The sequence below is a fragment of the Natrix helvetica genome (genome assembly GCF_964273705.1).
Source record: "Natrix helvetica genome assembly, chromosome: 4".
NCBI classification, from domain to species: Eukaryota; Metazoa; Chordata; class Lepidosauria; order Squamata; family Natricidae; genus Natrix; species Natrix helvetica.
This window is the reverse complement of record NC_138550.1, coordinates 31,987,116-32,012,356: the sequence shown is the minus strand read 5'-3', so window position 1 is coordinate 32,012,356 and position 25,241 is coordinate 31,987,116. Positions and strand designations below refer to the sequence as shown.

Sequence of the window (25,241 nt, the reverse complement as noted above, 5' to 3'; positions counted from 1 at the left end):
TAGGAAACTGTTGCAGAGATCTCAGCTTTTTTTGACCTTGAATTTTTCATCCAGGCAAAATTAATACTGTATAGACTAGAGTAACTCTGTATAGAGTTACTTTCCCTTTAAGACATACATCCACATTTTCTCTAAACAACTAAACCTGAAAAGACCATATCAAAGGATATAAATTCGACACAGTGAAAGTCCTTGCTGAGTTGTAAAGATTTCACTTAGTACTATGAACAGCGGAAGAAGGACAAAGCCAGCAATTACAATGGTTAATACAATGGATATCACTAAGGTCTCTCTAGCTCAGTTTCTAAGATTTTATAAACAGCCCATAAGTGAAGAACAAGCCTGGGCTATTTGCTTTCACTGTTGTTGTAAAATGAAACAGATATTAGCGCAGGGACTGGATTCTGTAGTACAGATGAAGATTCCAGATATTGACGAGCTCTATATTCATTCTGACGGTAGTATATCTTTCACTATCAAACATAACTATGGTAAGAAATTGCAACAAAAATTACTGAAGTTACTCTTTCCATTTACAAGTATGTGTTTCTACAATTTCTTATTTTCCTTAATACTTCAATGTATTATGAGTTACCTTAATTAAGATGTTTATTTTTAATGTACGTACCTGGAAACAATGGGAAATAGAATAAGTCATAGAATTTAAGATCATTGCAAATGTTTCTCTGTGACTACAGATTATGAAATTTCAGTGCAGTAGTATTTACATCATCTAAGTTGATTTATTTTTCTTTCTTAAATAAGAATTCCAAAATCTAATTCTGTTAAATTGTTAATAGATCTAAAGAAAAAATAATGTATTTATAGTAGAGAAAAATGCATATTAAATATGAGCAACTCCTGTTAATTCAGATTTGAATATTTGCTTTTAATGTAATCAAGGCAGCAATTTGTACCTGTAGTTCTACATTCAGATTTGTTGATAATGACAGGCTATTGTTTGAAGGCTCCACTGAGTAAGAATAGGAGAGTTAAAAGTATTTTAAAAACCTTGATTTTCATTTCTTCTCTTAAAATGATAGGTATCTGATAAACTTTTCCTTTCAAAAATACCTCTAGAAGCCTTCAAGTTTTATATATCGTTTTAAATCATAGGAACAAATTATACTGGTTATGTTATATAAAAACTTTAATAAAACAGTGGAGTATGCATTATATATCGAAAAATTGGAAGTCTATCATCACACTTAAGAGCTAGAAAAATGTGTGTATTCAGATAATGTATTTATGCTGATTTATAGAAGTAATTATTATAGAAGTATAGTACACCTTCACATAATAACTAGGGAATGTGTGCCTATCCAATTTGCACTAGATCCACAGAGTGCTGTTCAGATGTCTTTTTTAAAAAAATAATCAGGAGTCAATATATTATCAATATCTTCTAGGATCACCCTGAACATGCAAATTAAATTTAAATTGATGAAAACATTTGTTTCAGATGATCACATAAATCAACAGCCAAGAGAGATTTTAGAAGATAAGGTAAGATTATGGTGTGTTGGAAGAAAGGTCCTTCTGGGTTCAGCTCCAAGTGAGGAAAAAGACACTGGAGACATGGAGGCTGCTTGGAAAGATGGTTTTAATGGTGGACAGGACTATATGGCCCGAGTCCTGAACAGAAAAGGTGATCACATGCTTCAATGTTGGGTGAAGAAGAGAAGAAAGAAGAAGGGGCTTGTTGGTTTTTTTATACTCTGTTCACTCCCACCTCTCTGTTTCCTGTTCCTGTATAAGAAATGTATTCTGATTGGTTACCAGAATCGCTTGGGGCCAAGTTTGAGTTTCCAGATGCCATGTGGTGAATTTCTGTGGAAGGCTAATACTATCCTGCCTTAATCCCTTCATCATGGAGCTGAAGGGGGGAGATCTTCGTTATGTAAAATAGGCTGGCCCAGGCTTTTTTAATGGCCCATTAAGGAAAGTGGGACTGTTAAGTCCTCGACTTGCGACCAGTCCTAAGTCCTTGACTTATGACCGGCCGCAAGTCCTTGACTTATGATTGACAGCCGGCAACTACTCAGCCGTGTTTGATTGGCTAAGGCGCGGCTGGTTGAGTGCGGGCTGTTTGCACCCTTTCCATTTGTCGCCCTGCTTGACAGCTCGCGTATAAATAGCTATCAAGCAGGGTGAGGTGCTGAACTCTGTACATAGTTATTCTAGTTGCTGTTCCGTTGCAATAAAAGCTGTTCTACTTACCTCAGCCATTCCATGTCTCTTAATCAGTCCAGTCTTCATTAGGGGCTATTAAGAGTGAGTCTGTTTCCTGCTTAAAACACGTTTATCTATTTCTGATCAAGGGAAATATAATATTCTGCCTTTTCAATATTTCCTAGGATATTTCATTTTTCTAGGAGAGGGCTGGGTGCTAACTTCCTACAGGTGCTTGACACAATTGATGGCATACTTTTGACATTTGCAAAATAATGTAGTGATTTGGTATGACTATACTTAGGTTTGGCTGTTAGATAATTCATTTATCTTGGATTGGATTTCATTCTTCTTGTAACCATGAATAAATATCTGTGATTTTCATGAACTTGTCTTAATTAGTGACGGCCCGTGTAGCATTATGGCAAAAAAATCTAATGGAATAGCTAAAGCTGAGAATATTTCCACATCCATAATGTTTCCACTCCTCTATTTTTATACAGTTGATGGCAATAATTGTTATTCATAATTCTCAAATCTAAGAAATATAATCTGATCAGCATCCTATCCATACTTACTACTGGTAAATAAATTTCCGTTCCCTTCATTCTATGGATGCTTTTGCTCTTTTTCTCCCATGAAACATTTTTCAGGAGCCATGGTAGAACAGTGGTTAGAATGCAATACTGTAGGCGAATTCTGCCCACTGCCAGGAGTTTGATCCTGATTGGCTCAAGGTTGACTCAGCCTTCCATCCTTCCAAGATTGGCAAAATGAGGGCACAGATTGTGGGGTACAATATGCTGATTCTGTAAACCAGAGTGCGGTAAAACACTATGAAGTGGCATATAAGTCTAAGTGCTATTGCTATTTCATGCAGCATAGAAGCATATTAGTTGGTAAAAGGAAAAACTATCAAGCCATCATGTCATTATTCTGTTGCATTTTTTTAAAGCAATAGAAACATACGTTATTAGAAGAGAGGCTAAATTGAATCCACAAGCTGGGAAGTGGAATCAATCAAGAGCTCTTGACAATGGAAAAAAATGCCTGGCCACAGAGCTTCAGTGTTGAAAAAGAACCACCAAAACAAACACTACTTTTGCTTTGATTTTAGATATATCACAGCAGATTCAGGAAAAGAACCTCTTCATTCTCAACTCCAGCTCATGTTTTTATAATAGCACAGATCTAGAACTGATTCTGAATTGTCATAAAGTCCTCATGAAGAGGAGCATCAGAGTTCAGTCAATAATTTTGTATATAGGTTATCTCAAGACTGGATTATTGTAACAAGCTGTATGAGGGTGTGCTCTTGAAATGATTTCAGAAGAGGTAGATTACTCAAGGCAATTCCATGCTGTATATTGAACACTTGGGCTAGTGGCACTGTACCTGTTGCTTAATCCTTTCTGAATATCTTCAAGACATTTTTGGTGTCTTATAAGATAACTTGGAAGTAGGGATACAGAACCTTCCTTCTAGTTTAAGCTTAATGTGTGGCTGATTATACTCTTTGGCAGTGGAGTAGATGGGATCTCAGTGAAATAGTTTCCTCGCCCAGTTGATAGCAGGATATTTCCAGGCTCTAACTATCTTCTAGTTTTAACATTGCCAACTGCCTCAAGTTACTGTTCTAGTTAATACGTTTTTTTACTTTTACTTTTGTATTTGTTTTTATTGATAATTTTGTTTTAAAAATGCCTAGGCAGATGAAAATCGGTAGCTAATTTCTTCTAAAACAGTCACCCAGGAAGCCATTTTTTTTGCCATGTATTGATTTTGTCAAAACTGTCCTAGATTTTCAGAATTGACTAATCACTCAGTATTTCCTTTCTAGTTGACAGAATCATTAGGAAAATTGATCTACAAAGCTCTGGACTGGGGAATCGAGAGCCATATGGAGAGAGAGCTGAGCGAGTCCCTGGCAAAGCTAATAACATTTATGCTCAAACTGAACGCAGAGACTTCAAACACTGCAGTTGCTTTACAGGATGTAATCAAGGTCTTGTATGTTTCACATAATTTATATCTTTAGCCATTTGTTCTAAATGTTCTTTGGATGACTAGAAAAAATAATGTTACACATTCAGTATAAAGTATGTTTAAAGAAGAACGGAGATGGAATGAATCTGTCAATATAGGAAAAAGCTCCTTCCTTTCTTCCCTTCCTTCTTCCTTCTTTCCTTCCTTAAATATGCTAATCTCCTTTGAATGCATTAGATTTAAAGTTCAGCTTTAGAATAATTGTTTATTTAACTTTAGCAATGAGTTAACTTAAATACTTTAATTAATGGAAAACACTGATGTAGTACCTTTAAACATGTTTTCACATTGAAGTATGTACATTTATAACATAATTAAATACTTATAAAGGCAATTTGTTTTATAAATTCATTTCAACCCACAATGGTTGGGAAAATAAAAATAGTCAAACAGAAAACTGTGCCAATACTAAATCTCATAGCATATTGATTGTTTAGATTTGTTTCACTTGTTTTGTTCACACCCTCTGTGTTCAATGTAGATCTGCTAATCTGGAGTTTTGCTATTTTAGTGTAGTTCTTGAATAAAGAATTGAAGTCTCTCTCTCTTTGTGTGTGTGTGTGTGTGTGTGTGTGTGTGTGCACGCGCGTGTGTGTGTGTGTGTTTATGTGTGTGTGTGTGTGGCAGTTTGGCCCTGAATTCCTACTGATTTGATAGTCTACTACATTTGCAGAGCAGCAAATTGGATATATAGAGTCCTTTGAGCTTGATTGTTTGCTTGTACATGTTTCATTACCTGATTAGGTAACATCTTTAGTTAATAAGTAGCTTACCCTGATCAATAGACATACAGAGATAAACAGCATTTACATGCCATTCAAAAAAGACAACAAAAAAGCTAAGAAGGAAAAAAAAAGACTAGAATACATCCTCTCCAGCAAACATTACTCAGATAAGAATAGATTAAAAACAGAAAAAATAATCAAACAGGGGAAAAACCCAATAATATCAAGGAGTTATCAAGGAGAAAGCTATACCGCAACAACACTGACAGGGCAAGCTACCAGATATAAACAGGGAGCAAACCCCACACTCCCTAGCATTGATGAAGTAACCTAGTTGGATAATGAAAGGACCACATTTCTACCTGAAATACATATATTCTCTTCTGTTGGAAGCTGAAGATGGTTGCTTTTTAAAATATCTTCCTATGTCATTACAAGCTATGGCTTATATGCTAAACCAATATAAAATGGACCTATGGTCCATGTTTATGTTTTCCAATAAAACTGTAATTATTATACTGTAAGTATTTAATGATTTCTACTTCTGTTTGGTAAATATCTAAGATACAACATAAAAGTTGCACTTATTAACATTTAATTTTATATAAATTCAAGTTTATCACTTGATCTGAACCTTTATTGATTTGGTTCTGCCTATGTTTTAGAGAACTTCCTTAGTACACTATCCAAGGCAAGAAAACCTCTTGATATGAAGTTTCTTTATTTGCTCTTTTTGTGTTAGTTTTGAAATGCAGCAGACAAGGCAGTCTGATGGTTTGCAGTGTCTAATCTTTTATTTTCTTCTAGAATATGTTGGCTAATATGTTCAGTTTTCTTTTTACTGTGTCTCTTATAGAACTGTATTAAATTGAAAGTTGTATTATACGTAGGTCTCAAACAGGTTTATATGCTGAGTAACATTCAAAAGCTGCTATGCTCCATAGTTGCCAAAACACATTTCTAATTTCTAATGTTTTTTAATCTATTGTTATAAGCTGTTCCCTGAATAGAGAGAGATTCAGTGGAAATGGAGCATGATTTGCATTTCAGGTCTATAAATTTGGTTAGTTTAATGAATTTCATTGAATGTGTGTCCAGAACTGATTAAATGTTTCTTCATTTTAGATCTGTGAGGATCACTTTCACAGACCATCCGAAGCTGCCAGTCATTATACAGTCATCTGCCAAATGCTGTTCTCTGAGTACATTGAGCTTCAGAAACTTATGTTAACCATACAGAGTTGCAAAGAGGTATTTGGGGGATGCGAGAACACAGTAGCCAAATCTTTCTTTGTCACTACTTCAGTAACTTCATCACATCATAATTTTTCTTTTGAAATTGGAGGGGAAATGTGCAGACGGTTGGAAAGGCAATCAAAGGGTTTTATGCTGAGTAGACAAAAAAATCTTTTAAAATGTATTTCAGTATTTGGGAAGAATGGATGTAGAAGACTGTTCTGCCAGACAGAAGACAAACAATTGGGTAGGGAGAGTCTACTTTGTTATTTTCAATACCAGTGTTCTTTTTTTTTTAATGGTAATTTTATTAAAAATTACAATTCAAAAGGTTAAAAATTAATACAAACTAAAAATGAATAAAAAAATTGCAGCAATGAAAAACAGAAAGAATAGAAAGAAGAAAAAGTATATAGTAAAAAAAAAGGAAGAAATATAAAAAAGCAGTGAACCCCTTCGTCACCACTGTGTTTTCCCAAAAATAAGACGGGGTTTGATTTTCTTTTGACCCCCAAAATAAGTGCTTGGCCTTATTTTCGGGGAGGTCTTATTATTTTTGAGGCGCAGGAGGCGGCAAGCGTGGCCACCTCATGACTACTGCTGTGTTACAATATTTTCGGGGAAAGACTTATTTTCAGAGGAGGGGTTCTTTTAGCAGCTTCACTCAAAAGCCAGATTGGTCTTATTATCTGGTGAGGTCTTATTTTCAGGGAAACAGGGTAGTATAAACAATTTTAGTAATTTATCACTTCATAAAATACAATAAATGATCTCTTTTTTCCATATCCCATCTCATACCTAAAAACAAATCTGTAAAACCCCATTGTTCAGCTCTGATCAGCAGCAAAAGTCCATTAAGAGATAGCAACACATGTTTTATCCTTGATCAAATTAAATAACTTCCCTGCTTTCCTGAAAATAATAAGGATAATAAGCCCAATTGGGCTTTTGAATGCATGCACTAAAATAATCCCTCCCCAAAAATAATCTCTCCCCAAAAATATTGCAATACAGCAGCAGCCGTGAGGTGACCACGCTCGCCGCTTCCTGCACCTCAAAAAGAATAAGACCTCCCCGAAAATAAGGCCAAGTGCTTATTTTGGAGTCAAAAGAAAATAAGACCCTGTCTTATTTTCAGGGAAACATGATTTTTATTCCTTCCTTTTACTTTTAACAGTCTTGATCTTTAGTCCCTTCAAATAATGTCCTAAAACTTGATTTCTTTCTTTTTTTGTTCCATCTCATAAAATTCTTCATAGCTTTAATAAGTCTCTTTTGTAAATCCAATATAGAAAAATTATCCAGGTCCTTTCTTGGTATGTTATTTGCATATCCCATTTAACTGATAAGACAAGGATTCCTTTGTCTCCCAGAGCTCTAAACCCAGTGGAGACCACTGTCTTGTAGTTTTCTCACAAGGAGCAAGTGTATGGAGCACTTGTGGACACTCTCAAGTCCTCTCCTTGTTCAGAGAGAATTACAAAGAGCCTATGAACTTTCCAGTTCTTAATTCCAAACCTTGTTCAATACTTGATAGAGCCAGGAAAAAAAATCTCAATCCAGCAATTGCAGGCAAATGCTAGGAAGGAAAAAAAAAGATTGCATTATGAAATAAGGCCAATGATTTTTGTTTCAGATTATGACTCCCTTCCATCTATTAACATTTTAGCATATTATATTCCAAATATTATAAGATGGTGTGCACAAGAATAATATTTCTTAAAATACGTGCAATTTGTATTTTAGGACTCATGCAATATGTTACACGTGCATGCTAATATAAATCCTTCAGGTTGGGCTTCCCCATTTCAGGATGGTTTGTGGTAAGATGTATTTGGTTATTTACAGAAAAGTACGAGGCTGCAGAAGGTTATGGGGCAAACTCTGCACAGCATTCCTCCAGGAGAAGGTATCCTTTCACCCTACAGTATGGTGGTTGATGATATCAAAAACGAACGCTACAGCCTCCATGCAGTAAGTATTGAGTCATATCAGATTTATTGTGTATATGTGAGAGATACACAGTATATGTGAGACTCTCTCATTTGTGAGACATCTTCTATCAATGTGATGATGGTTGAAGTGGCCCCAGGCAGGTTGATTCCTGGCACCCCATATGCAAGTTTTTCCCTCTTCAATTTTACTAGCTTCTTTGGCTGACTATGTTTTTTTCTCTCTCTCTATCTGGACTTTCCTGTCATGCCAGAGAGTGTTTTTCTTTTCTTTTAAAAAAAAATCAGTATGGTGCTGGGTTTGGCAATCTTTTGGGCTGCAGGGCCCTAGATTCCCGCCATCTTTCATTTATAACTCACTGTTATTCGCTAGGTATCCATACGGAAATTGAAGGAGAAGACCTGTCAAGAATTCAGCCTGCATGAGCAGCTTATGATGGAAGTGAAAAATCCACCTAAACTTCGACCGATCTTTGAACAGAAAAGTGTCAACAATTATAAGGGTATATTCGAAACATTCTTGATAATGTAGATGTCTTGGAATTTTTATTGTGTTCTGGTTAGAGCTTCAGGGACTTTCAGCAAACTGAAGCTGTTGAACTTCGTTTCCAGTCAGTGGATAAACAGGCTGGAAATGAAGCCAACTTTAAAAATCTCTTTCTTTGGCTTAGCCAGCCATGTCCCATCCATAACACATTTATGATTATTTTGATTGATGGATACCTCTTTTCCTACCATCCTGAAAAATAACACCATTTCAATATTTTTCTTCTCACTTGGGCTAAAAAGGAGAACAGGGCAGGCAGTATTCCAATCTTTTTCACCTGTTCCTTTGTTTTTTCATTTTTTTTAAAAAAAATCCCTCCTCTGTTAATAAACTTATTTTTAAGATCTAAGTTTTAATTGTTACACCAGTAAATGGGTAAAAAAATACATAAATCATTTTGCTTTTTCATCAATGAATTTTTCTTTTATAATCAAAATTATGGGTAGAAATCCCAGCATATCCAATGCATATTCAATGGAACAGTTCTAAGTTTTTCTCTATCTTTCTCCTCTTGGTTAAGAACTTTGCTTTCAAGATATATTATAGCTAGCATATGCAAATATTGTTGATAAAGATTCTAATATATTGATATGGTATAAAACAAGAGTGATGCTTACCAGATCCTCACATGAATTTGGTCTATATAAACAAATGCCTTAAAATGGAATAATAATTTAAAAGAAGCATGTAGAACTTTGAATCCAATGCCCTGTTCAATGCAAGAATCCAAAATAAAATATTTCCAGTAGATGACTGTAGAGCCTCTGTTGAAAAACATACAGTGAAAAGAAATTTGCTACCACCTTTGGTAACTGGTACCATGTTCAAATTCCTTTCCTGTGTTCAACAACAACATATAATTAAATTGATATACTTTAGGGCCTTAATTCTATGTCCTGGACTCTGGGACAATAGACTTGGTCATGGTTATCTTTTACGTAACACCCCTTCAGGAATTATTGATGCTATTACCAAGTCATGTTTCTGTTTTCTTATACTTGTACATTTTATTTCTTTTTCTTAGGAACTTTGCCTATATCTCTGCTGAATTTCACTCTGTTACTTTCAGTTCACTTATATAGCCTATCTAACCTAGGTAGATTATTTTTAATTATGTTTTTTAGTTTCTAGAATATTCACTATCCTATCCATTATTTTAATCTTTGGAAATCAAATGCAAACCTTTATTTTCTCAACTTCTCTAAGTCATTAGAACTACAATTATAGAGAGAAGTTATTGACTCCAAGCATATGTTTTTTTCTCAAATTAAGTGATACAACAATAAAATTACAATATCCTCATACGGCTCAAGTGTCAGTTGTTGTCTAGTAATGAGAATAGCTTTCTTGCAGATATAGTTTAACTATTTCTAGTTAGTTAGTTAAAAAGCCAACTAGCATATACCTGAAAAAAATTATATCCATTTGATAGAATTAAGTTCTAAACTACAAATAATAGTTTATATTTGTACAGTTCTCCCAAATCAAATGTGTACACTTACTGGAACAAAATAAAATAATAACATATTAATAAAGGAAAAAATTAAAAAATGCTTAATCCACATGGAATCCTGGAAGAAACATAAGAGGATCTTAAATAACAGAAATGAAATGAAATATTTGAACCAGACATATTGTACATCATCATGTCATATATTCTGTGCTGTATGTAGTGAGAACTAACTGTAAGTATTTTATCATCTGAAGAAAGTCAAAATAGTTTAAAATTTCTGTTTACATTTTTTGATTCTGTGTTGTTGTTTTTCTACAGGAGATTCTCAGAAGTTCGTCTTGAATTCTCCACATAATACGGTAGTATAATCTCTGAACAAAACATCAGCATTAACTTCTCAAAAACTAAAAAAACACAACTGAGAAGCAGTCACTCAGATTTGGAACTAAAAATAAAACCAGGAGAGTTATGGGAGGATGGTAGGGGATCAGAAACCAAAGCAAGAACAAACAAATGATACTTATCTGTTCTTTCTCAACACCCATTCATTTATCCAAATCTTCATATTGAAAGGGTAGAGAAAGGTCCAGTAGTTTGGGGAATTATTGCGGCTACTGCTCCTCTTTTTTGGGATTTGACTCTGAAGCCACACAAATCCCTACAATGCATTGTGTCTTCCCTATGTGCACATAATTAAAGACGTACAAACCTTGGAATTTAAAATAGAGGGTATTAACATAGCATTACCTTAACAGTTATTCATTTAATATATTATAAAATAGAGAGCCAATATAGTCTAGTGCCGTGATGGCGAACTTATTGCACGTGTGCCACAGGTGGCATGCGGAGCCATCTCTAAGGGCATGCGAGCTGTTGTCCTAGGTCAGCTGCAGCGCGAATGCATGCGCCAGCCAGCTGATTTTTGGCCTTTGAAAGGCCTCCAGAGGGCCGGGAGAGGCTGTGTTCACCCTCCCTAGGCTTCAGGAAAGCCTCCGGAGCATGGGGAGCGTGAAAAATGGACCTATCTGGCCTACAGGAAGTTCTGAAATAGGGTGCTTCCGGCTTCCAGAGGGCCTCGGGGGGGGGGGGGAGGCTGTTTTTGCCCTCTCCAGGCTTTAGGGTGGCGTGGGGTCATGTGCGCATGCACAGAGGTGGGTGAGTGGGCGATTAAATTATGGGTGAGGGCATACGCGCCCGCACTGTTGCACAAAAGGTTAGCCACCACTGGTCTAGTGGTTATGGCCAGAAACCAAAAGACAGTGAGCAATTCATGAATGTCTTCATTTGATTCATAGTTGTCACCTACTTACAAACAGAAATGTCCAAGATGGTCATTACCAAGCATTGCAGATTTAATGGGAACAAGATATTTAGAAATTAAAGATTCCTGCCGACGACAAACAAGCAAATTTCTTTCAAGGGCTGAGGTAATTTTCTAATAAGAGGATTGGCTGGCTGGTTGGTTGGTTGGTTGGTTGGTTGCAGAGGTGGTATTCAGCAGGTTCTGTCCAGTTCTGGAGAACTGGCATCAGAAATTTTGAGTAGTTCAGAGAACCAGTAAGTACCACCTCTGACTGGCCCCAGCCCCCATCTATTCTCTGCCTCCCGAGTCCCAGCTGATTGGGAGGAAATGGGGATTTTGCAGTAACTTTCCCCTGCAGTGGGGAGGGAATGGAGATTTTTACAGTATCCTTCCCTTGTCACACCCACTAAGCCACATCCACCAATCCATGCCACGCCCAACAAGCCATGCCCACAGAACTGATAGTAAAAATTTTGGAAATCCCACCACTCGTCCGTTGGTTTGTTAATATTTATTAAAAACAGAGATGAGTATTCATACAGTTAAATGTTTAGTAATTAATCTTGTTTTTGCAATACTGATCTGTCTAGTTATCTTTGTTCTCCTGTACCCGGGATGGCAAACCTATGGCATGCGTGCCACAGGTGGCACACGGAGCCATTTGTCAGGGCACGCGACTTTTTTGAGGCTATTTTTCGCCCTCCCCAGGCTCCAGGGGAGGGCAAAAACAGCCCCCCCCCCGGAGGCCCTCTGGAGGCTTCAGAAGCTTCCCTGAAGCCTCAGGAGCGCAAAACACTGGCCCTACGGGCAAACCAGAAGTTCAGGAATGGACTTCCGGTTTGCTTGTAGGGCCGGTTTAAGCACTCTGGAGTCTTCAGGGGCCTTGCGGAGGATGAAAAACGATCCTACGAGCAAACTGAAAGTGACTTCCGGTTTGCTTGTAGGGCCGGTTTAAGCCCTCTGGAGCCTTCAGGGGCCTTCTGGAGGCTTCCCTGAAGGCTCCGGAGGACTAAAAATGGGCCAACAGACAAACTGGACTTCTGGTTTGCTCGTAGGGTCATTTTCCGTCCTCCTTAGCCTTCAGGGAAGCCTCTGGAAGGCTCTGGAGGGCTTAAACCGGCCCTACATTGCCTGCAGGGGCGGTTTTTTGCACTCCAGAGCTTCAGGGAAGTTCCTGAAGCCTCCAGAGAGCCTCCAGGAGGGAGGGGAAGGCTGTTTCTGCCTTCCCCAGGCTCCTATAAAGCCTCTGGAGCCTTGGGAGGGCAAAAGCATGCAAAAAATTGGGGGGAGCGCCTATCATGTGCGCATATGCGCTGGGGGGGGTCACACATTGTATTTTGGGTGTGGCACACCCGCGCACGACCCCCCTGCGCTCCCCCCGCTTATGGCACGCGAGCCAAAAAAGGTTCGCCATTGCTGTCCTATACTAATCCTTCTGCCAATAGAGCAGGTTGAACAATGTGTGGATCATAGGCTGTCCCTACTTTCACTTTTTTGTAGAACTCTGAAGCTTCTTTCCTATGATTGCTCACCATTTACTCTCCTCCCCCAATAACAGGTAGATATGTTTAATATGCCCTATTTTTTTAAAAAAAGAAAACCACCCACCATCTCAGAAGAGAGGAAAATGAGATAAAAAGTTCCATTCCCCTTATTATCCTATTTAATTTTTATGAACTCCTATTAGTGTTTTTGTATCGCATACAGGTTTTTTTCCCACTCTGATTAAGCATACAAAATAATGTCAATGTTCTGGTGGAAATATTTTGAAGAAGGCAATTAGTCTAGCATAGGATTTATTGATTGATTGATTGATTGTCTTTTTCTCATTTTACATTTGCGTGCAGGGAAAGCTTCCATAATGCAAAGCTATTTTCAGTCTTTTCAGTGATTGGAAGGGATGGTTTATCTAGCTATAAAATTACTGCAGAAACTGCAGCTCACATTTTAATCTCCAAACATTCTTCATTCTTTGTGTGGAGTGTGTTATTACTTGCATTGATTTTTATCATATTATAAAAAGAAATTGGACCATTTGTCACAACTTTCTATCTACAGCTCTGTCCCCTTTGTCACAATCAATTCTTTATATGGCCTTATGTGTGTCATCTCTGCAGTAGGTAAGTAAACAGAGCCTTTTTATAATTTATATACTTTTTAAAATTCTTATTAAATTACTGTGTAAGAGAAAAGCTCTCCTTTTTACCTATAATTTGTGTGGTTAAGTCTTTTTTGGGGGGCAAAACAAATACTTATGTTACCCCGGGTAATAGCTTTTAAATGTATTTCTTTTCATGTCTTTCATTATTATTTATTAGGGCTGTTGAATTCTTTGGATTAAAGTAGCTATGTCATTTTCCAGGACTGCGTGGATGCTTAGACAGTGTTTCTCAACCTTAGCCACTTTAAGACCTGAGGACTGCAACTCCCAGAATTCCCCGGGCAGCCATTCCCCATGCTTGAGAAACTTCCCCAAGATTGAGAAACTCTGGCTTAGAAGAAGCTTCCAATCTTGGCAAATGAGCTATAAACGGGTGCTATGTTCATACTCACATACATTCTACCACTCCTGTATCTGAAACAGGATAACAGCGCTATCATTTATTAGGGCTACGCAAAGCATTTAAAAGAACTGGGGAAAGCTTTAAAACACTTGCCTGAGCTTTTGAAAGGATATGACAGTTTTAATCTGTCAAGAACGAGTGTCTCCCCTGCAATAATACCTTTTAAGAAGCACCCTTTCAAAATTTTTGTGCCACCCTATTTACTGATATGTAGTAATTGTCACTGTGTTAATTGTTTGCTAGCTGAACTGAAGAGTTACTGCGCAGGTCATAGGCCTTATCTGACAATGATTTACTGCGCATGCTTCTTAACACGTTCCTTAATACATCACACATTCCAGAGACTTCTGCCCTTTTAATCTTCTGTTCGTCTGCCAAGAAGGTGGGCGACAATTGCTCTTGCCAAAATGTAACAATTAGATAGATTTGTTTTATTTTATTTTCATATTAAGATTTTGTTTTTAATTAGAACATGTTATCGGGTCTTATTTTCGCTTTTTCTGAAGATATGCTTTTTAGGAAAGCCGACAGTCTACACCTCATTAGCTCAGGGTGAAATTTCCTCTGACAGTAATTGCTTTGCTGTTTTAAATGTTCAATTTTCTAATTCCCTTCTAATTTATTTAGCATATGGCATGTTATACATGGACTCGCAATCTATATTAACGTTTCATCTAGCTTATTAAAACACAATAAAATATAAATGTTCAAAATATATAAGTTCAAATACCAATGTCTAAGCCTACGCCCATGATGGTGAACCTATGGCACGTGTGCCACAGGTGGCAAGCAGAGCCATTTGTTAGGGCACACAAGGCATTGCCCTGTTATCTCCAGCGCGCATGCGTGCAAAGGCCAGCTGACTTTGGCCTTATTTTTCAGCCACTTTTCACCCTCTGGAGGCTTTCTTGCAGCCTCCGGAGGGCAAAAAGCCACCCAACGCGCAAACCGGAAGTTTGAGAACAAACGGGGGCTTGTGCGCATAACATTATGAGTATGGGCATGCCCGCCCGCGACCCCCTTGTGCTTCCCCCCCTGCTTTTTGGCACACGGTCTGAAAAAGGTTAGCCATCACTTGCCTTAGGCCATCTAACCATTGAAACACAGCATCATGCATATTAAAAAATCAGATACTGGACTGGTATAAGCCCTCAATTTACAGCCGGCATGATATGATCTAGAGTTTGACATCACCAAGATTGACCTCGCAGTCACACTGAAGGGAGATTATGATCCATTTATTCATAGAGTCCCAGCAGACACCATGTGAGGTGTGAATCTTATTTAGGATTGTCCATTGCTGACATGGTAGTTCGAAGCCTGGCAGCTTTTTTGTGGGGTCATTTATATGTCTCCCTATATCTGGGCATTCAGCATTGGCTGCAATTAGAAATCAATGTTAAAGTTGTGGGGCAGAAGTTGTGAAAGTACGAGTGGGAACTTCCTGAATTTGAGTCTTCTGGATGATAAATGAGGAAGGTCGGCATACAAATGTAGGAGTGAGTTGTTCATATTTCATCTAGAAAACTCTACTAGAAAGATAAAAAAAACTATTAAACAGAGTTCATATTCTGTGAATTAATTTAGGACTGTCAGCCTGCCAGCAACACAGAATTAGTGGGGAAACATATTACTTCTCTTAGGAGTAGGCTGCTACAGGTTTGCCTGGGTTTGGGAGAACCCATAGCTAATGTTATGGCCGGTTCGGAGAACCTCCAAATCCCACCCCTGGCTGGCCCTGCCCACCACACTCCGCCCCTGCCACCCAACCCCACCCCTCAGGACTTTCCACACAGTCTATTTTTGATGTGAGGTAAGTGCAGGGCTCACACGGAGGCTTGGGGAGGGGGTGAAACAGGCCTCTCAGAAATCCCCCAGAGCCCAGGGGAGGCAATTTTCACCCTCCCAGAGGCTGGAGGAAAACCCAGAGCCTGGGGAAGGCGAAAACACCCCCTTCCCCCATGGCGCGGGAGAACACCCATCATGGGTACGGCCACCCAGCAACCCAGCAGAGAACCCATTGCTGAAATTTTTGAAGCACACTCCTGCTCTTAGACACTCTTCTAAATATGCAGTAGAATTCAGGAAGCCTCTCTGAAATGGGAATTGAAAAATTTCAGAATGAGGGAAATACAGCAAACTTCCATTAATGTAGAAGAAAATAACAAAGGCAACTTTAAGATGTGTGGTCATCCAAAAGTTCAACCAATGCTGTTTTCATCCAATATCTGAGCCTGAAACCTAACTAGAAGAGGTCCAGGTAATTTATTCAGAATCCCCTGGAGCTGCAATGTGGCCAGCTTCTCAACTATCACCCCTAAAAAGGAAGATGAGAGGCTGCACTAAAGTTATCCAGAGCAGTAGGGTCCATCAAGAACTTCTGGAGGAGGGAGTGCAGCAACACCTCTTTAAATGGTACTGGGAACACTTTCTCTCTCAAGAATGAATTAATTGTCACTAGGACCAGTGGTGGGATTTAAATTTTTTTACTACTGGTTCTGCGGGCATGGCTTGGTAGGCGTGGCAGAGGAAGGATACTGTAAAATCTCCATTCCCTTCCAACTCCAGGGGAAGGTTACTGCAAAATCCCCATTTCCTCCCTATCAGCTGGGACCCCGCCCCCATCTATTTTGATGGGGGCGGGGCCAGTCAGAGGTTCTCCGAACTACTCAAAATTTCCACTACTGGTTCTCCAGAAGACCAAGGTCATGGATACAGTCCCAAGGAACCTGTCCATTTCCTCAGATCCCACAAGATCAAACCATTCCCAAATAGCTTGATAAGAGTGTTCTTCAAGGATCTCCAATGGATCTGACCCATGCTCGGTCTTCATCTGAGAATGGATCTGAGCAATTTTATCCCCCAGTTTATTGAAAATGCCTCCGCAAGGCCCTGAAAATGAGCCTCAGAGGCCCTTTACCAAAAGTGGTATTGGGTAGCTCTAAACAGGACTGCCAGGCGGCACTCTGAATATGCAATAACAGCAGAGAAATATTTACCATGGCTGTGCTTTTATTTCCCAAGGGGAAATATTTGGAGAGCATCAAAGCACAGGTAGTCCTTGACTTACAACAGTTCATTTAGTGACCTTTCAAAGTTACAACACTGAAAAAAGTGACATGACCATTTTTCACACTTATGATCTTTGTATCATTCCCATGATCATGACCTTCAGACCATTTGTCTGAAGTGGTGTAGGATTTCCTGCCTAAGCAGAGGGTTGGACTAGAAGACCCTCCAAGATCCCTTCCAACTCTGTCATTCTATTTTTAAAATGTGACCAAAATTCAGATGCTTGGCAACTGGTTCATACTTATGACTGTTGCTGTGTCCCAAGGTCATGTGCTCAACTTAGGCAGCTTTTTAACAAGCAAAATCAATGGGAAAGCCAGATGCATTTAACAACCAGGTTACTAACTTACCAGCTGCAGTGATTCACTTAAGAACTGCTGCAATAGTCATAAAATGGGGCACAAACTCACTTAACAAATGTCTCACTTAACAACAGAAATTTTGGGCTCAATTGTGGTCGTATTACGAGGACTATCTGTACACTCCCAGCCTCGATCTGCCATCCTAAAGTAACCAAGACTTTAGAAAAGAAAAGTCTTGGCTATTTCCCCCAATACAACATGGTTGCCTTTTGTTATGAAATCTGAAGCGATTCCTCAACAGAGCAGGGATTGGATTCTGTGCTCAAAATCTGGACATCAGCACCCTTCAACTGGCTGGGAGATTCTGGGAATTGACATTCACACATTTTAAAGTTGTCAAGTTTGAAAAAACACTGCCTAAGTGGTGCTTTCCAAACCCTATTCTTTTATTGTATTTCCCAGAAAATTTGACACTCTCTTCCAGTTGTTTCAAAGCCAAAAAAATAATTGTTTACCACTGCAATAGCAAATACTATTTTTATTGTTTGGTTTCCTCCCAAATGAGACGAGATTTTAATTCCTCAGCACATGTTGATTAAATTCAGAGTTAATTGCAGTAAAGCATTTCATAAAAGACTTCGCCGTTGTGGCATTTGGGATCTTTTCTTTGTGGGAAAGCCTGCAATTGATCATGCAGGCATAAGGAAAAAATAACGAGCCAATTTCCCAGTCCTGCAACTTATTTTGTACCTATGTTTGTGGTTTATTTTATAACTCCTTTGTTATTTTTTTTCCTTTTATTCGGTTCCTGTTTTATTTTTATTCAATTCCTTTGTTATTTTTCTTTGTATTCAATTCTCCTGTTATTTCATTTTATTCGATTGCTATTGATATAATTCAGGCATTACCTTTTAATTTTAGCGTGATCTGCAAAGATTGCTGCATCAAAGTAAGTTATTTTCTTTATTTTCTTTTTCATTAATTCTCTTTGTCTAATTGACCAATAAGTCATTGTGTAAATTTAACCCATATTTATAAAGTTTTGTTTAGGAGCCATCAAGCAATTAATGTATAAAGCATTTATCAAATCGCTTGATGGTACTTTGTATCTGAGTGATGTTGCATTGTCCTATTTAATAACATGCAGCTTCATTTTTTATTTAATATTAATAGTGAAGCCCTTTTTCATTTTTTATATTAACTGATTTAAAGGATTTGATCGATGGGTTAATTATCCTGGTATTTTTCTCTAGATGTCTATGCCAGTCAGAGCTTGTGTACGCCTTCCGCTTAACTTCTTTAAAGGGATACAACTGGGCAAGGAAGATGATCAGGGCCTGCACAACCAGAAAGCTGCACAGCTTGAAGTAGAAAAGTGGGATTCATCAAGGTGAGAGTTTGTTGTGAAGATGAAACTACCGTATTTTTCAGTGTATAAGACACACAGGAGTATAGGACGTACAAAGATTTTGAAGAGACAAATTAAAAAAAGTTTTTGCATTCTGCAGACCTTCCAAAACATTGGTTCTTGTCAAAAAAAGGGCATGCATAGCCTTTTGGAGGCTTGTAGAGTGCTCCCAGGGACTGGGGGGGGGGGGCAAAACAGAGCAAAAAACAGCCCATTTTTCACTCATTTTTGCCGTCCCCAGCCCCCAGGAGCACTCTGGAAGGCTCCTAAAGGCAATGCGCGGGAATTTTTGTAAAGGGGGCGGGGTTTCGGAAGGCCAAAAACACTGTATTCAGTGTATAAGACGCACCTAGATTTTCACCCTCTTTTTTGAAGGAAAAAGGTTCGTCTTATACTTTGAAAAATACAGTACATTAATAATACAGGCATTCTCTTCTCTACCTTGCCAAATCTCACATCTACTAGTCCGTGATGGCGAACCTATGGCATGCATGCCGGAAGTGGCACACAAAGCCATCTCTCTGGGCATGTGACCCGGCGTCTGTTGCTCTTCCAGGTTTCGGTGTGCCCGCCAAATGGTCTTCACATGCGAGGGAGTGCTGGAAACCGGAAGAGCAGCCGCCCGATGCACATGCATGCGCCGGAAAGATGATGTTCTGGTTTATGACATGCGCATGCACACCATCCACCTGGTCTTCCAGTTTCTGGCATACATGCATGCTTGCACAAAGACCAGCTGGCCGGTGCACATGCTGGAAACCGGGAATATTATCTTCCCAGCATGTGCATGCACACTGGGCAGCTGTTCTTCTGGTTTCCGGCACACATGCGCATGTATGCGTACTCTCCCATTTCGGCACTCGGTGCTGAAAAAGTTCGCCAACACTGACTGGTAGTCCATAATAAACTTGTGCTGATAAGATGATGCTTCTATGCTGAGAAAATGGCTTCCGCATTCCATGATTCATAAATCAGAAAATTATGGTGTTGATTATTTTTTTATTTCTAGAGATAAATATATTATTTATTATCTACTTATTAATTTCTAATAGAAATTAAACCACTGTTACATAGCAACCTTCCTGCCTGACTTGGTGGTGGCCATCTCAGGGTTCCCAGTGGCGTTCCCCTGGCTTATTGTCCTGGAGAACCTCTACCTGCCATCCCAGGGTTTGACCTTCACACTTGAAATGGCCTTTTGTGCAAGCATAGCACAGAACCTTATAAAAGAATCACAGAAACCATTGTAAAGTGTACATCCATGTTTCCCCTGTGACAGATATTCTATCTGGTAGCATGAAAAAGTACTATTGTGCATACTTAAAAGATCCAGTGGAATATTTAAAATATGACTTTATATCCTTTTAAAAAATGGTCTCTGTTTGTTGAATAAGCCCTAATGGCCTGGCTTACACATTACGCTATGCTATAAACCAGTGATGGCGAACCTATGGCACGCGTGCCACGGGTGGCACGTGGAGCCATTTGTCAGGGCACGCGAGGCGCTGCCCTGTCAGCTGGCCAGTGCGCACGCACGCGCTGGCCAGCTAAGTTCACCCTTTTTTAAAGCCATTTTTTGCCCTCCTCAGGCTCCAGAGGCTTTATAGGAGCCTGGGGATGGTGAAAAGAGCCTCCCCCCCCCCGGAGGCCCTCCGGAGGCTTCATGAGCTTCCCTGAAGCCTCCGGAGCACAAAAAAACGGCCCTACGGGCAAACCAGAAGTCACTTCCGGTTTGCTCGGAGGTTCGTTTTGAGTGCTCCAGAGGCTTCAGGGAAGTGTCCTGAAGGTCCCTCAAGCCTCCGGAGGGCTTCCGGGGGGGGGGAGGCTGTTTTTGCCCTCCCCAGGCTCCTATAAAGCCTCTGGAGCCTATGGAGGGCAAAAATAGCATGCAAAAAATGGGGGGGAGCGCCTGTAGTGCGTGCATGCACACTGGGGGGGGTTGCGCATTGCATTATGGGTGCGGCATGCCCGCACAATACCCCCCTGCACTCCCCCCACTTATGGCACGCAAGCCAAAAAAGGTTCGCCATCGCTGCTATAAACTATGGCCACAAAAGGATCTCCAAAAGCATCCAGAGACTCTCCAAAAGTTGGCATCAAATAATAATTTTAATGAGGTAGGATAAATCAGTAACTTCTAACTAGTTCATCTGCCTTCAGGGAATTACTAACTTTAATTAATTTACTATTTAAACTTAAATGTGATGTTTGTCACTGTCACTTACTTGTTTTGCTTCTACTTTTTTGCATGTCCTAAAAAAGTGAAGCTTTTGTGCTCTACCATAAACCCTGCTTTAGAGCTACAGTGGCTGAGTTCACCAGTTGTGCTGAGTCTAAGCCAAACAAACTTATTATAATTGTGATATGTGAAGACAGTAGCTTTTGGTTCCTGTCGTGTTGCAAATTAAACTACAAAGTAGAAAATTCTTTAGTTTTGTTCTTGTTTTCCAAATTAGACTTTCCATGTCTAAAATTAAACATTTAAACATATATAATAATGGTGTGAGACGCAGTGGCTCAGTGACTAAGATGCTGAACTTGTCGATCAGAAAGGTCGGCAGTTCAGCGGTTCGAGTCCCTAGTGCCACATAATGGAGTGAGCTCTCGTTACTTGTCTCAGCTTCTGCCAACCTAGCAGTTCGAAAGCACACAAAAATGCAAGTAGAAAAATAGGGACCATTTTGGGGGGAAGGTAACAGCGTTCCTTCGGCCTTTAGTCATACCGGCCACATGACCACGGAGATGTCTTCGGACAGCTCTGGCTCTTCTGGCTTTGAAATGGAGATAGGCACCACCTCCTAGAGTTGGGAATGAGTGGCGCATATGTGTGAGGGAACCTTTATCTTTATCTTTAATAATAATTTGGAAGAGGACTTCCGGCGGATGCCACCAGGGCAAAGGACGCTCCCTTTAGAGCGTCTGATCTACAGCTGACATCGGCGATTCCCAGGGGCGAAAATCCTCTGCTTCCGGCAAAGAGGTGGAGGAGAGCTTTTTCGGGCTGGGTTGAGCCCGTTTGGACCCTCCAGGAAGGAATTCCTGGAGGTAGAAGCGGTGCTCCCCATGTAGCCCGAGAGGAAGCTCCAACAGCTGGATCCCCCTGCTTTGCAGGGCAAGCTCTGGAAGGCACGTCTCCGTTTACATTGTTGATTGGTGCTGAATTGTAACGGACAGACTGAGACTGAAACGGTGGCTGCAAGTATTTTTGGTTTTTTTTTTCTGCTTTCTCTTATTATTCTACAGCTCTATAACAAAGACTTTCACTTTGGGGGAAAAAAAACGGAGAACTTTTTCCTTTTAAAATGGCTACTTTTCTTTCTCTGCTTGTTCTCCTTAATTGACTCTTACTGAAACCTTATACAACAGTGCCATCTGGTGGTTGGAATTGAAAAAGAGGGGGGGAAAAAAGAAAAGAGGATTTTCCTTTTTTTTTTGACTTGCTTGACGCCTTGGCAAGTTATGGCTGCACAGAGAGGTATCAAGCCCAAGGGCACCTCCTCTCCTTTACAACAATCTCAGCTGTCCTTGTTGGCACAACCTCAATCTCAATCCCAAAATCCACCACCTGCAGCAATTACCAATAAAGAAATATTGGAGACTTTGAACATTAAGTTTGGTGATATGGAGAAAAATATGTTGGATTTGAAACAACAAATGAGAAGCCAACAGGACCAAATGGATCAAATGAACCAAACTATGGAAGAGATGAGGGATCAGGCAGCTCGGGCTAATCAAGATATTAGAAATGATGTAGTTTCTGCCCTTTCTGGACTGGTTGTAAATTTGGAATTCCTGGATGATGCGGTTAAAGAGACTCAGAAGGATGTTGGAAAATTGGAATACCGGGCAGACAAGTTGGAAGAGAGGGCGGATAGAATTGAGCTTGAGCATTTGCTATTCCAGTACAAGCAGTTAGAGGCTGTTCTGCGGGTAAGGGGTTTGCCAGAGGATAAAGACAGCGGGAAAGGAGAAGATTTGAGGGTGATTTGCGCGGAGGCTTTTGCCCCCCTTCTACAAGTGGATCCAAAAGAGATTCTCCAACAGATTGAGAAAGCCTACAGAGTTAACTCCTGGTATGCAAGACAGCGAAACTTGCCAAGAGATGTGGTGGTTCATCTGGAAAGGAGATACCTGCGTAATGAGATTGTACAGGCTGCATATCATCAGAGATGTACTGTGCGAGATCAGGAGGTGAAAGTTTTGAAAGAAATACCATTGAAAATGCTTAGGCTGCGCAAAGAGTTTAAATTTTTGACGGATGAGCTGAAGAAACGTAACCTGCAATTTAGATGGGAGTTGCCAATTGGCGTTACTTTGATTTACTCTGGGAAAAGATATCGATTGGATTCTACTCAGAAGGCCAGAGATTTTTATTCCAAGGTTCTGAATGCTGACGAGCCAGGATTGGAATCGGAAAAGACCCAGCCTGTTCAGCAGGAGCCAATAGAGATAGCAGCCTCGGCACTTGCGTCAGTTGATAAACAGCTTGTGGAGAGACTGGAAGAAGCAGTAGGCTTGGGATTGGAATTTAAAGAACAGAGAATTACTAGAGCAACGGCAAAGAAAATGGAGAAGACTATACAGTAAACTTCGAGTATCTCTGTTGATGTACCTACACAATCTGAAGCCGTGGGAGGAGCAAGGCCTAAGAGATTTCCTACTGATATGAGGGCTATGCTTCAGAAGCTTCAAACTAAGCTTGACGATGGTCAGGCTGCGGACCTGGAATGTTAATGGACTCAATTCCCCACAAAAAAGAAGAAAGGTTTTCTATTATTTGAAACAGCATAAAAATGATGTAATTTGCCTGTAGATTTATGAAAGTTAAGGCTTTATGGATTAAAATATGGTGGATAATGCAGAAGAAGATTCTTAAAAGAAAAATTAAATTTGCTCCCCAATTTTTTCTATTGGGCATAGTACCTGACTGCACTGTTGCTGAAACTAAATTAATATTGTATATGATTACAGCAGCTAGACTGCTGGTAGCACAATATTGGAAGAAAGCAGAATTATGCTCTATAGAAGAATGGATACTTAAGGTAGCAAATCTTGCCGAAATGGATAAAATTTCTGTATATCTAAAAGATCACTCTTACGATAAGTATATTAAAGATTGGTATCCCTGGATTGATTTTGTAAAATTAAGGTACGGTTCAAAGGAAGTGTCTATGGGATTTGGTTGAGAAATGTTTCATAAATATGTAGTAATGGTTTTGGAAAGGAGGTTATGATGGTTTTTTTCCCTTTTTTGTCTTTTTTGTATTATCCTGTTCTTATTCTGATATATGCATATTATTATTGGGATATTTGTTTTTCAGATTTGCTGGTAACTGTGCTTCTGTCTCTATCTGGGAAGTCAGGGGTTGGGTTAGGGAGGGTTAGGGTGGGGAAATGGGGGGGGTGGGGGGAGGGGGAGGGGAGGGAGAAAATGTCTAAAAAATTTTTTTGTTTTGTGTAAAACTTTTCAATAAAAAATAATAATAATAATAATTTGGAAGAAATGTTGTGGACATCCTGTAACCTCTCTCATTTTGTAGAAGCATATGCCTATTTGAATGAAGACAGTTAGCCTGCACTCATATGCATTCACACATTTCTTCAAAAACATTTTTTAAATGTATACCCTTACTAGATGTTCAAAACATAAAGATATGAAAGAGACCTATTTGAAAATAATCTGAATTCTTCTCATGACTTCCAGAGTACCTCTTGTGTTTGAACCCCATTGCTTAACACCACCCTTTGCCTGCCGCATAAAAAGTATGATGGATTGGCCTTCCATGGACATCTGTATCAAATGTGAGCAATACCTTCTGGAGATGCTGTCCCATCATCCTCCATGTAGAAAAAGACGCCTGTCATGGACTGAATTGAAATAATGGTTTTTACTGCTGTGTGAAATTGGACAAATGTAAACCAGTGATCTTACAGACTTAAACAAATTGATCCTTATTACTCCCCCTCCCCTCTTCTCACCCAATGGGACAAATTCTATTAACCTGATCTGGAAAACTACATAAAGAAATGAAAAACTTCCTATACATATTTGATCTTCTTACATGTAATCAATAAATACTTTAAAAAGCCTTGCTTTAAGTCTTTTGTCACAATTTAAATCTATGCATTTAATGTTAAGCCTATGTGCATGCCACTATACACTTAAAATAAGGGACTGTCACCAAGGAAAGATATAGAAGATTATAGAGTAGTTAAATGTTAAGTGTCTCTTTGCCTTTTCTCATTTGCTTGGATAAGAGCCTCCAAAATTAAGGTAAATTTGTTTTATCAGAATGTATTAATTGATTGACTTTAAATATGTTACTGTTAAGTTGCTCTGATGGACTGCAATAAGGATTTTAAGAAATTAGAATAGCCTTTCTAAATTTATGTCCTCCAGATGTCTCAGATTTCAATTCCTGGCTATTTCAGACACCATGAAGTTTAGCACTTAGCTTCCT

At 39.3% G+C, this 25,241-nt stretch overlaps 1 protein-coding gene across 4 annotated transcripts; it reads left to right on the top strand.

Annotated features, from left to right (window-relative positions):
* Positions 1-142: 142 nt before the first annotated feature.
* LOC309391228 (protein spire homolog 1-like) lies at positions 143-24,864 on the top strand. Of its 4 annotated transcripts, none has more exons than XM_081951450.1 (13): positions 143-458; positions 1,463-1,506; positions 4,013-4,177; positions 6,069-6,194; positions 6,370-6,426; positions 8,028-8,153; positions 8,505-8,634; positions 10,450-10,490; positions 11,427-11,558; positions 13,493-13,554; positions 18,294-18,321; positions 18,626-18,762; positions 24,485-24,864. In XM_081951450.1, the coding sequence occupies exons 1-13, from the start codon at positions 224-226 to the stop codon at positions 24,660-24,662; spliced, it is 1,461 nt and encodes a 486-aa protein (XP_081807576.1). In that variant the 5' UTR covers positions 143-223; the 3' UTR covers positions 24,663-24,864. The 4 variants fall into 4 exon arrangements, with proteins under 4 accessions (XP_081807576.1, XP_081807575.1, XP_081807574.1 ...); XM_081951449.1 differs by having other exon boundaries at positions 143-491; positions 11,448-11,558; XM_081951448.1 differs by having other exon boundaries at positions 144-491.
* Positions 24,865-25,241: the final 377 nt, after the last annotated feature.

Excerpts from the sequence above, each read along its gene's own strand:
- LOC309391228 (XM_081951448.1), top strand. The coding sequence starts at position 224 with ATGAACAGCGGAAGAAGGACAAAGCCAGCAATTACAATGGTTAATACA. Across the intron at positions 10,491-11,426 it reads TGAATTCTCCACATAATACG|TTGTCACCTACTTACAAACA; the intron begins GTAGTATAATCT and ends TTTGATTCATAG. Across the intron at positions 11,559-13,492 it reads AATTTCTTTCAAGGGCTGAG|CTCTGTCCCCTTTGTCACAA; the intron begins GTAATTTTCTAA and ends TTCTATCTACAG.